Raw genomic sequence first — 13,114 nt, 5'->3', positions numbered from 1 at the left:
TATTTATTTTACTATTACAATTTTTCACTTTTGCCTTTGCATTTACCACATTTCATTAAGACAATGGACGAATGCGATAAATATTAGTGTAGCAATTCAATCTTGCATATTTTGCAGCTAACTCATTTGGTAATTAATATGGCTCCGGTAATTATCAATATGCCTGATAATTACATTTCAATCTCACGTGCGTATATATATTCATTAAATTTTCTTCGGTCCCATAATTCCTTGGTTAGTGGAATTTGATGAAAGGTTGAATTTCACGAGTGCCTGATACAACGTATAAATTCTTTACGAAATGAAACCAGCACAAATATGTTAAATGATAACAAAATTGCGAATGAGACCTGTTCCCCTTCTGAAATTTCATTATAATAAAAGAATTCCTAGATGGGATTGGTGTGTGAGGTCTAATGAATGCGTGACTCCTTCAATTATTTTCACAGTTTGACGTTATCCAATATCATCCTGGCAGCTTTCGAGTAACGTCGCACCTTTTAAACGTCCTTCACTTTTTGGCTACGAAAATTTAACCGAAAATTTCTTGGTAATTTCATTTAACGCCATAGCATGCACTGGCAAATTTTCTCGTTTCCCTAATCCCTCAGGAGGTGTCTGCCCCCCCCCCCCCTCCCCCACCCAGACATTGAAGCAAATGGATTTTTATCACCACCTTTAACCTCTCCTGTACAGTTGCATCTACCGCTCGAAAATTTCCACAATTCCTACCCCTAGACTCCTTTAACCTTCCGGCTCTACACGTGTCGCTGCTTCAATTCTCATTTCGCACATCACTTACCATTGTAATAATATACGATACGCTAAACATATTGTAATAACCATAACTTGGTACAACTATTTTTTTCAAAAATCCACTGTTACAAATGATTTACTGCAACGTTCAAACTGTAATATTATTCAATTATAAATATCACTAATGAAAACAGTTGGGCATTGATAAATCGATTAATGAATTCACACTCAGTTTTATCATGTAGCTTGGCTTAGCAGAGTGCGTTGATGCATAAATGTTTTACTTACATATTTGTAAAATTGATTAAATCCGTTAAATAATATTTAAAAACTAAATATGCAGAAAGTACTCTTCCAAAAAAAGTTACGCTGTTTTTAATTTATTGTACCACAAAATGAGGAAATAAATTCTAAATACTGAATACATGATTTGTGCAGTTTGCGAGAATCCACTGTTGAATTTTCGTAAATTATGTAGGTGGCAGGATAAGGTAAAAATTTCGTGAAGGATGCACCGTTAGTGAAAACCGGTTTGGCAGGTCAGCCAGTTTAAATGATCCCCTTAATCGTTTCGATTTGCCAGGACGAGTACGCGACAACGACAAATTGCTAGAATTGCATTTGGACTGTATCGTGCACCCCGCAAAATCCGCTTTGCCATTGTTAACCGGCAGCCAAATTGTTCGTCTAGGTGACAAATTGAGAGGGGAAACAAAGAGCACGAAATGAACGTATCTTTTTAATGTATGCAAAGCAATTTGGGTCAGTGCGGAAAAGTTCAGAATTGAATTAAGTTTATCTTATTAAAAAGTAGTGTGCTTTGTGCCTTATCAATCTTTCCTAATAATAATGCAAGGAAACAATCAATGTTGATGACTTACTGAGCTACCGTAGCAATGAATTATAATTATCGGTCTGCTCCGAGTTTGGCGAGTAATGAAAATGGTCTGTACGTTAGTGGAGATTGGAATCTCGTCCAGTTCCTTGGTATAGCTATACTGAAGATATCCGAGAGGAGATTGTATCGATCACACCGTTACCAACACCGTGGTAGTGGTGGATAGGATCTTTTATCTAATACAAGAGCCAGCCAACCAGCGTACCAACGATACGCGCCAGACAAACCCAACATGACACGCACGGCTTATCGTCTCTCTCAGTCGTCCTCTTATACGCGACACTACATTTACATGATTACCCCATTAGCTCAATCCCATACACCATCTCATCCGAGACTCATAGGCCAATTCTATTTTTTCAATACCCCAGCAATGATGCGTATATTAATATTTAAGAAAGTATTCGCTTGAAATCCCTCATTGCCACGCATTAAATTATACAGCAGGAAGTGTACAAAGAGATCAATAGAGTAGAATAATATTGCAGAAATGTATAATTAGTTGAGGTCTTGTGGGATGAAAAATATTTCTGAGAATAGTATTTTTTGAAAGGATCGAGTGTGATGATGAATCGAGACTGAAGTAGTGATGGGCGATGTATCGCCGATTATGGAAAAATCGATGTATTTTTTTGCAAAATTGATTATTTAAAATCGATTTTTTTAAATCCGATTAATCGACTTTACATCGATTTTTAGATACCTTCTCTTCGATGTTTTGTGAAGCGGAGCGTAATGGCTCCTAGCAGCAAAATGTATAATACACGTCACATAAATTATAGATAAGTGATTTTTAAATTCGTTAACTATACATTGACTTGGCCATTATATTTTTTTGAAAATCGACTATGTAGCAGTACAGAGCCTGGCTACGTATATATTAATTTGTAATAATGATTACATCAACAACTTGTAAGTATTTTTGTATTTAATTATTTCCACAGAATAGAAATGGAAAACAAATGTATTTCAGATATTATTACTTTAATCTGTAATAAAGTTCAACTTAAAAACCCTGTATAAATAACCTAAAAGCAAAATTTTTCTTTAATATTTTAGTAAAAACTGCTGAAAGAAAATTTTCGGTTTATTTTCAAATAAATAATGACAACCCGTTAACAATTGCAGACTTGGAATTTTCAACTTACATAAAACTGAAACGTATGTACAGTTTCAGGTATCAGATACATAATCAATAGAAAATTATGTTCTAATAACTAATTTTTTTTATAGATTCACCTGAAAATGCTACTAACTATATATTGAAACTTGTTAAAGATGGGAAAGTGAAGCTTGCAAATGAAAAAATTACCATCATTTATTTTTCTCTTGATGGTGTGGATTTTAAACCTATTTACGAGGATGAAGCTAATAATAATAATGCAAATGTTAAAGATTTAGCAAATGATTTAAATACTAATAATAAAAATGAAAATCTTAATAATAATAATATGTAAGTAATAATATTTATTTTATTTTCTATCATTTTATAGAAATTTCTATTAGTAGTAAGTTTGTTTATTAAAGAATAGTATATTATATAGTGTACTGGCTTTAATATTTTGTATCTAATAATATTTATACTTTAGATCTTCATCCACTAGTACATACAAAATTAAAGGAAGTCCCGTATGGAAATATTTTAAAAAGATTAATAATCACAAAGCTCGTTGCCAAATATGTAGCAATATTTATAAATCTGGTGGTAACACAACAAATTTATCTCAACATTTGAGTAGAAAGCATCCTATTCAGTATAGCGTAGAGAAAAATGATGAACAAAGTTGTACTTCTACTAATGTTACTAATTGCAAAAGTGGTCTGTCAAATACAGTTAATGTAAGTTCAGAAAGTGTAGAATATTATAAACGCATATTTTAAATTACGTTTAGTTTCTTTGTAAAATATTATTTATTTATATTTTAGACGAAACCCAAGTTCGACGAACAAATTACTAGTGCATTTGAAAAGATAAATTCATTTTCAAGTGAGTTATTTCTTAAATTTAAATCCATTTATTTATATAATTTATATTTCATCTTTTTCAGAAGGAGGTTCTACTACTGAAACAATTACTAATAAGATTATGTATATGATTTTGGTAGACTATTGTCCCATAAATATCGTGGAGAAAAAAGGTTTTCGTTCCTTGATGAAATCTGTTGTTCCGCTATATAAAGTACCTAGCAGAAAAACGATAACTAATTTATTAGACTTTACATATGAACAGAAGAAAGAAAGATTCATAGATAATATGTCTGAAGTTATGAATATCACTTTAACTTGTGATATTTGGAGTGATATCTCTAATAAAAGTTATTTATCGTTAACAATACACTACTTAGATACTACTAAAAATGAAATGAAAAATGGGACTTTATGTGCAAGCCCTTTAGAAGAAAGCCATACATCTGACTATCTTGTAGAAATTATAAAAGCTAATTTAGATTCGTTTAAAATATGTCATGAAAGAATTAATACAATCATAACCGATAACGGAGCAAATATAAAAAAAGCTGCAATTTTATTATTTGGACCACAGAAACATTTATCATGCATTGCACATTTATTTTCGCATATTGTGCCAGATGCCTTGAAAGAGATACCTTCTTTACAAAATATTATAGCTAAGGTTAAAGCCATTGTTACTCTAACTAAAAGAAGCACCTCTGTATCGGACGAATTAATAAGGCTGCAGGTTCGAGATGGTAAAACTGAAGATACCGCTCTAAAATTTAAACAAGATGTTCCGACAAGATGGAATTCAACTTATTATATGTTAGAGCGTTTTTTAATATTAAAAGATTACGTTTATCCCATTAGTCTGAAATGCCCTAATATACCTGACATGTTAAATCGAGAAGAATTGCAAATATTGGAAGATGCTATACAGTTTTTGCAACCAATTGAAAAGGCTATAAGAGAAGTAAGTGGTGAAACCTATTGCACAAGTAGTCTAGTTATTCCACTGATAAGATGTTTAAAATTATCTTTACAAAAACGTACTGCTGAGACTGAAATAGGATCAAGTCTAAAAATTAAATTGCTGAAAGCAATAGAATGTAGATTTCAGGATCACGAGAAAAACTTAATATTATCTATATCGACTATATTAGATCCAAGATTTAAACGACTGCATTTTGAGCATGCGTCAACAGCTACTACCACAATAACTCAAATAGATAAAATTCTCAAATCATGTACTTCTAGAGAAATTAAAAAACTTGATAAATGTCAATTAAAAACAGCACAAATAGCACATGATCTGTGGCAGTTTCACGACGAGCTAGTTTCACAAGATATACATGTAGAAAATGAATGTTATGGAATTAACATAGATATAAAACAGTATTTACAACAGCCAGTGATTGACCGTCATCAAGATCCATTTATACATTGGCAAACCTTGATCCATGCATATCCAAATCTTTATCCAGTAGCCATGAAATATTTAAGCATTGTTGTTACGTCCGTTCCTTCGGAACGCTTATTTTCTAAAGCAGGTGCTATTAAAAATGAAAATAGAAGCAGACTTACAGGCAAACGCTTAAATAAATTATTATTTTTAAGTTCATTAGATGAAAACTATTGGTAATTTTAAATGTTAGATTTTCATTATGTTTTATGCTTATATATCTGCACTCTTCATCACATTTATACTATTTTATACTACATGAATATAAATTTCAGATTAATATATTTTTTCAGATGTTCCTTTAATTTAATATTATAATGGATTAATAATTTTGAAATGCTAAATTGCCGTTATTATTACTATATAGTATTTATACATATACATACTATATTATATGAAAATAATATATTTGTTTTGTTCACGCGATGATAATGGTAAATAAAATTAATGAATAATTCTTTATTTATTTTATTTTTATCTGTTTATCCTAAGTGTTTTATAATAATAATTCAATATATAATTCAGAAAAATATAAAATTTTAAACATAGATTTAAATCGATTATTTTTAAGAATAATCGATCTTTTTTATCGATTTATTCAAAAGTCGATTTATTAAACATCGATACTTTTTTCTAACATCGCCCATCCCTAGACTGAAGATGATTAGTGAATGAAAGGCAGGAGTCGAAGCAAAGGAAGAGACTGCTGAGTAAGTGAAGGAATGTGTGGATAAAGAGAGTATATTTTGTGGTTATCCGTCGACAGAGAGCGAGGGGAGGGGATCATGCATAATTCAGCGGAAACTTCTCACCTCTCCTGGAAGGAGGGAATAATGGCAGAGGACCGATCGCGGAGCCGTTGCATCACTATGCGCGTAAGAGTAACGGAACTTTGTCCACCACCATCGTCCTCCCTCGTCCTCCCCGATGTAAAATCCGCGGTTACCCATAATCTTTGCCGACCCATTAACGTCCAGCAGTTTTTTACCTCGCCACTTTACCACGATGCTTCGCAGCCAAGGGCAACGTACTTCTCCTACAGGAAATCGCAGGCATGTTTTCCACCAGAGACCTGCAAAAAATTTCGCCCCTCCCCTTCGTCCTGACTCTGGAAAGTTACGTCGAAAATTGTCAGGAATTCAGGAAACTGTTGGAAAAATCGATACGGAATTACGATTCATGAAAGAAACTAAGGGAATGAACGAACATGGGCTAGTAACTTAGTTAGAAGTAGGGGCGGATAGGGATTCCTGTGAAAAAGCTAAACAGCAAAGCAAAAAATAAATGTTGGTCGTCGATCTTTATAGAGAAACTTCTTTGGCGAGCGCTTATCCTATCGGAGTGACGAGCTTCATTGGGAACGTAGCATGCATCGTAATGCGCTTTCGAATGCTACGTACAATGGTATATAGCTTATTAATTTGATTAATGAATTTTTACTAATTGAAAAGAGGATGAGTGTGGTAGAAGCAGGAGTATTGAGGCTAGCCGGGGAAGGATGGCCATGCAATTGAAGGATTAAAGGGTAGCGTAGGGAGAGGGAGGAGGTGAGGAGGTGGAGCTTAAACAATGCAGACGAAGTTGTGTAACGAGCGTGTTTCTCTGGCGCTTACCCGGAGGACAATGAAGTTTATGCGATGCCAAGCGTTATCTTATGACGACGCGCAGGATTAAGTTTCAAGCACCGCGGAGCTTGCACTTCAAGCTTGCTTATGATCCTCAGGATCGTATACGCCAAATGCTCTTTCGCTCCTCTTTCCTTATCCTTAAGGTTAGACGACCTCTTTCTTTCGTTTCTACTCCCCCCCCCCCCCTCCACCCCTCCTTCCCCACCTCTTCCTTCCCATCTACCTTTGCTTCCATTCCGCTTTTACATGCCTGGAATAGTACTTGACGCTTATTAGATCTTATAGTTTTCACCGCATTCATAGCCACTTTGTCATTAAATTTTATTCCCAGGTTAAATTGCTGCTTTACGGCGCCTCAGCTAGGAAACTGCGATTCATAGAAATATTTCCCGAAGGCTCGTCGACTCAACCTCAAACTGAATTCTCCACGGTACCACCTTACTTAGCTTTCAAAATCTCAAATTTTACATCTTTTACGGTAAAATCTATATAATTCACTCTAAATGCATGAATTTATCCAATTATTTCGCATGGATGATACAGTAAATCATTTAACATGGTGCACATATATTTCTGGAAATTGACACAATATTGATAATTCAATAGTTCACAGTAAAGTCAATATATTCAAATATCTGAAAATGTTGAAAAGAATATCTTTCAACTTTTTATAACTGACTGTCTACGATAAGAATAATATTATAGTTCGCTTAGCTTCCAGTTTGTAGAAATTAATATCTTTTATAAAAAGATAAATATGTGCATTTAAATACCGGATAGGTTTACAAATGCACGTAACAGTGACTACTCAAAGTGGCAATTTTATTAAGACAGTGAATATATTGCTCAATGAATTATGGCTAAATATTGGAATGAATCACTAAAATTATCTATAAAACTAATTGAATATTAATCAAGAGAGAAGCACAACAGTGTCGCGACGTCAAGCACACATACAATACCGTTGAGGTGCTAGCGTTAATAAAATATTTTAACGTAAAATACTTATGCTAATGTGTTCACATTTTCTGAGTATTCGCGCTACAGAAAAGTTAAAAAAACGAATGATATGTTGTAGTTTTTAATTAGACACCGTAACAAAGAACACGGATTAATGTAACCCTTCGTTATAGTATATCGTGCTCCAGATCCCTTTTTGAGCATACAGATAAATTTAAAAGTGTTTTTAACCATTTTGTACGAAAGAGAGCGAATTTTCTACATGAGCTATTAAACACTGAATGACCCTCTGATTTCTAAAAATTATACAACATTATAAAAATACTAGAGTGAAATTAAAATTAATAAGATAAAGCGTGAAAAATCTGTGGTAACTGAAAGACAGAAAAGGAAGGCGCGGGGTTAAAAGGGTTTTTTTTAGATTCGTGTCAAACGAGGTACCATGGCAGTAAAAAAAGATCAAAATGTAACTAGACTGAAATGGCGTGTGGAAGAAGGGCGAGGGGAAGGAGGGGATCCTTTGAATCAGCGATCAAAGCTACTGATCGACGCTCGTAAAGTTTTCTAGCCACGTTTCAAGCTATCCAAGGGCTATGGCCGAGGAACATGACCGTGATTAATGAGAATCCCTGAAGCATCCGAATCTATACTGCTTCTACGTGATACTTTTTAGTTGACATCCGTCAATGCTCGTTTTTCTTACTTAAGCAGCGATCAATTTTACCCCTTGGAAGAAAACCTTCCCAAATGTCATCAAATATACATTTGATTCGAAAATTCCATTAAGCAATAGCAATTTACGTCTTGATTGAAATTTCAGGTTTCATAAATAACATTCATTGAATTCTTTCGCTCTTTTCGTATAGCGTTCGCGTACACACACAGAAACCACCGTGCTGGATGATTCGACGTCGAACGCAGTGAAACTGGCAAAGTTACGACGTCTCTCACGTTACGCTATCCTGACAATATTTTTTTTGAAAGCATTTTCGCGGAACGAGTTTTTACAGCGGTCGCTGGAAGCAAAACAGTGGCTATGGCTGCATCGAGCATTCCACTGCAGACCATAATCTGGATTAGAGAACAGCGGGCACAGAAAAACGACACCTGGCGAAACGACCAATTTTTCTCCTCGCGAATCGATGCAGCGATTAAATACTTTGCCATTTGATTCTTTACAGTGAAATTCTCTCTCACTCTCACTCGGCCTGCAACCCTCGATCAAGTCGCTATTCTTCATCGTTTTCTACACCGATAAATTCCACGCGCTAAAATTGCTTTAATTCTATAATTGAATGTTTGATCGAAACAGGGATCAAAAAGAATGCTGCAATTCACGATGGAAAAGAATTTCTTACGCTTTACGGCTTTTGATTCTTGTCGACAAAAATACGGTTAAAGAACTATAGAATTTCGAATAATATTGCAAAATATTAAGGAGATTATTTTGTTGAAAGGTTGACCATTATTGTTGATCCCTTGGTGGTTTAAGTTGGAGGTTATTCCTGAAATAACTGAGTGGCATAACTTTGGGAAAATAGAAGAAGAGTCGTATTTGGAGAAGTTTGAGTCAAGATGAGATCGCTAGTGGTATGCAAATCTCACCCTTGGGTCAGCTCTCCTTTATTCCGCAGCATCTTTCAACCCTCTCCGACTATCTTTCATTCCTTCCCTCATTTCTAATTTCCTAGCAAGAGCCGGACGAATGTCACCAGAGAGAATTGCCCTCGCAATCTTATCGTTTGTGGCTTTGCAGGACGATGACTCCCAGGACACGCAGCATTTGCGGACTTGAAAACTTAGCAAAATCTTTCCTCGCTGATATACGCTTATAAGCAGTGTTTGCCGAGACAGAAATTATATTTCTTTTTGCTTTTTCCCATTTAAAATAGGAAAAATTTCAATTTTTGGAAAAAGCAACATACGCGTATCTCTACGTAGTACATACATTTTTGTCAGAGATGATATGTGAGAATGTAACACTATATTTATACATATATACAGATCTGCAATGAATAAAAAATTCTATTCAAGTTTGGTGGTTATAAGTTCCGATAAGAATGGAAGTGACGAGGACGGAATGAAATCGTAAGACGTTGAAGAAATGTGTGGTGGTGTGGTAAGGAAAAAACTACGCATGCTCGACGAAGGATCGCGTTTCGATGCTTCGCTCGAGCGGAAGGACCTGCCAGACTTTTTGCTTCCGTGGCTCCTTTCGGCTGAGCTGGCAGAGGCAATCATCTTCCGGACTGTCAGACACGCCTTCCAACCGATACGAATCTTCTTCGTTCCATAAAGAGGATCGCAACTTTGAATCTTCGACACGTGTAAGAACCCCTTGGATAAAGTAGATCGACTGTTGAAAAAATATTGTGTCCGATAACCCCTTCAGGCGGCAAAGAAAACAAATCACTTTTATCATCCCAATATTTTCATTTTCATTGCTCCATAAAAATCAAGTCGGTCTAATGGTCCCTTCAAAACTAACGACGCAAATAATTCAAGATTTTTCAAACAATTTCAGAGGTCTCTCGTTCGAAGCGACAAACGTATAATATATCGTTTGCACGGAGATGAAACGTGCGAATGAAGTAATAATGATCATCAAGATTTTCGAATAAAGAAGGGAAGATTAGGCCAGCGATGGGACACTGGATGACCGAATGAGGGCATTCTTGAAGCACTGGAGAAAAATCGTTCCTCCGATAAAACGTGATTTATGGTTAGCCATCTTGAAGCGGTCTTTCTCTTTCGTTAAGCTCTCGTGAGACAGATAAAGCAACAAAAGCGCAAAATAACAACACAAAGTAAGCTACCCTGCTTTGACATAGCCACTAGTCCACTATATAGTATTTCCCTTTTTACCCTTTTCGGGTATTAACGCTCATTCCTGTCGATGGATGGAAAACTGCTTTTTTCCAGACAGAAAATACTATTAAATACGCAGACAATGATGAAAAATACAAATTGTCCGTCTAGTCCCTCAAAACTTAACAATTAATTTTATCAAATTCTAACGATTCGCGACAAAAGTAAAATTATTCCAACACAGCACGACTTTCAGGAAAATACGATCTGAAGTTTTATTTGCAAACAAAATCAGCAATATCCTTTTTGTTGTATCGACTGCCTCGTAGGAAATTGTATTTCGATCGGGTCAAGTTTTTATTTCAGTTTCTCGTGAATTTATGAGCGAATTATCGGAAAGAAAAGGACTGGAAGTTTCATGGCTGGGATTGCAGGGTAAATGTACAGGGGCGAGAAGGGGGTTAAACGATTTACTCGCATTGCTTCTCGACGTCCTCGCTAACCACGCTTCAATTTGCATCCCATCCAATAAATCGCGCCTTTTACTCACTCCGAGACGTGCGTTACCATGAATTCTCCGTTTTCTCACTTCCACGTTGGCAATTTATGTGGGATTACGCGACTAGCGCGAAATAAGGAACTAAGTAGATAAGGAGAAACACTCTGTTACAAGCTTGTTCTTTTAAATGAACACTCGCGCCATCCTCTTATCTCTCCCTTGTTTTTCTATATATATATACTCGCGACTTTTAGAATGCTGGGATTGTCATAATTAAAAGTACATTCAAGAAACACCGGATAAATTGTCTAAATTTAGATTGCTCAGACGATGCTTTCCTATCATCCTGTAAATCCTCCGGAATTTAAACCAAATTTCCACATAGTCCCATGCAGCTCTGTTGATAGAAATTAAACTTGCTTCGTCGCTCCATCTACGACAGCGTGGGTGCCAAGCCCTATTTTCCTTAGAATAACAATAATAATGTAACATAATTTCATTAACTTTACAAAATTTTCGAAAATTTAATCAATTTTCAATTTTCGTCTTTAATAAACTTTAAAATTTCAAATAAATTTCTGAATTTAATGACATTGATATGGAGAGTAATAGGGAGGACGAATCGAGCAATTTGTGTATAGGTGTAAGCAGAACCGGTGCTGAACATGATATTTGTGCAAGGAGGAGCTAGGCTCTTGCGTAATTAATTACATAAGCATTATCGAGGAAGCGGATAATATTAGCAATTATATGCCTCAATGGTGTCATTTGTGATGGATATAGTTCTACTGGTCCATTCAATAAGAGCCAAGCTTAAAGGGAGAGAAATTGAAAGAGAGAGAGAGAGAGAGAGAGAGAGAGAGAGAGAGAGAGAGAGAGAGAAACGTGTGCAGTGACCGCAAGTATGGACAAAGTAAAGCTTGGAAATAATAAAGGGCTATAAACTCCACCGATCCATATTCTTTCTCCCTTTCCTTGCTGTTCTAGAGACTTCTGCACTATTACATTACAACTGTAAGCACTTTCAAAGAGAAACATTAAAATCTAAGTTTTTTTCATTCATGTTCAAATATAACAATTACAGATTTGCTTTGTTTATACTTTCAGAGCAGTGTGCGAATATTTTCAAACCGTATTTAGAATGAACCTGAGACTAATATTATTATGGTGTATAATTAATAACACATATAACAAATGATGCATTGTATAAGCAAATAATGGTTGTACACATTACTATAATCGATACGTGGTTACTGGTTTATTGCCATTTCAGCAGTTTATCGATTAAGCACTTGGGGTGAAAGTGAAAGGTTAGTGAATTTTTGAATGGGCGAATTAATTGGGCAATTAATGAGAAAGGATATTATAATGCAAATTATCAGGAGTGACTTTCGTTGCGACCTTTTGATGATCGAGAGGAGAAATTTCGCGAGAAGAAGGTGGGCGACGTGAGATATCGAGAGCGGAATGCGATTAGAAGGTGCTCTCGCTCACAGATATAGCGAACATCTCATCTACAAGCCTCGAGAGCGAGGATCCCATTACCCTTACTGGAGGATGGAGGCCAGGAGGTTAGACCGTCTTCTCTTCATTTTCATCTTCAGCCCAACCTATCCTTTCCTCTCCACCTCTCGCCCGCCACTCATCCCTACCCCATCTCTTGCTTCACCAAAGTCAGTTAGTCTGCTTGTTCATTCCCGATGGGCTTTCTCCTTTGCTCTCACTCGAATATCAATCCTCTTCAATATATTTATTTAAAACTCTAAAACAGATGATATTACAGTTTTTTAAATTCAATCTTTGGTGCATTGTCTCTAGAGTTTCTATACAGCTGATATGTATTATTATAAGAAGAAACATTCGTTAAAGAAATTTGTAGAAATAGTTATAAACTATCGTTTGGCTAGATATTTTCTTTTGGCAAATTGGAAATGCATTTAAAATAAACCCATTAACCATTCATCCAAGAACAAACTTCGAGAAAGCATTGTGATAGAGTCTGTTGGCTGTACGTGAAATTGGCTTTTAGCCAAAAGCGTTGAATTAGACAATTTTAATGTACTACTTAATTTCGCGCACTCTCATTTCCTCATTCGAATTCCTAAACAGATTCACGGTGCAAATGTATACAGGGAAGAGAAAGATAAAAG

At 35.5% G+C, this 13,114-nt stretch overlaps 2 protein-coding genes across 3 annotated transcripts in view; one reads left to right on the top strand and one right to left on the bottom strand.

Moving 5' to 3' along the window:
• Pgant9 (polypeptide N-acetylgalactosaminyltransferase 9) overlaps positions 1–13,114 on the bottom strand; it is a 136,273-nt gene that overhangs the window by 56,713 nt on the left and 66,446 nt on the right. The window lies entirely within an intron of this gene.
• LOC136773843 (E3 SUMO-protein ligase ZBED1-like) lies at positions 2,548–5,249 on the top strand. Its single transcript, XM_066727755.1, has 6 exons — positions 2,548–2,566; positions 2,714–2,815; positions 2,888–3,107; positions 3,244–3,493; positions 3,581–3,641; positions 3,703–5,249. The coding sequence occupies exons 1-6, from the start codon at positions 2,548–2,550 to the stop codon at positions 5,247–5,249; spliced, it is 2,199 nt and encodes a 732-aa protein (XP_066583852.1).

This window comes from Prorops nasuta, unplaced genomic scaffold (genome assembly GCF_024137725.1).
Source record: "Prorops nasuta isolate Cenicafe-Biocafe unplaced genomic scaffold, Cenicafe_Pnas_1.2 PNAS00005, whole genome shotgun sequence".
In the NCBI taxonomy this organism is placed as follows: domain Eukaryota; kingdom Metazoa; phylum Arthropoda; class Insecta; order Hymenoptera; family Bethylidae; genus Prorops; species Prorops nasuta.
This window is presented reverse-complemented; position numbering and strand designations above follow the sequence as displayed.

Excerpts from the sequence above, each read along its gene's own strand:
- LOC136773843 (XM_066727755.1), top strand. Across the intron at positions 2,816-2,887 it reads AACTTACATAAAACTGAAAC|ATTCACCTGAAAATGCTACT; the intron begins GTATGTACAGTT and ends TTTTTTTTATAG. Across the intron at positions 3,108-3,243 it reads AATCTTAATAATAATAATAT|ATCTTCATCCACTAGTACAT; the intron begins GTAAGTAATAAT and ends TTTATACTTTAG.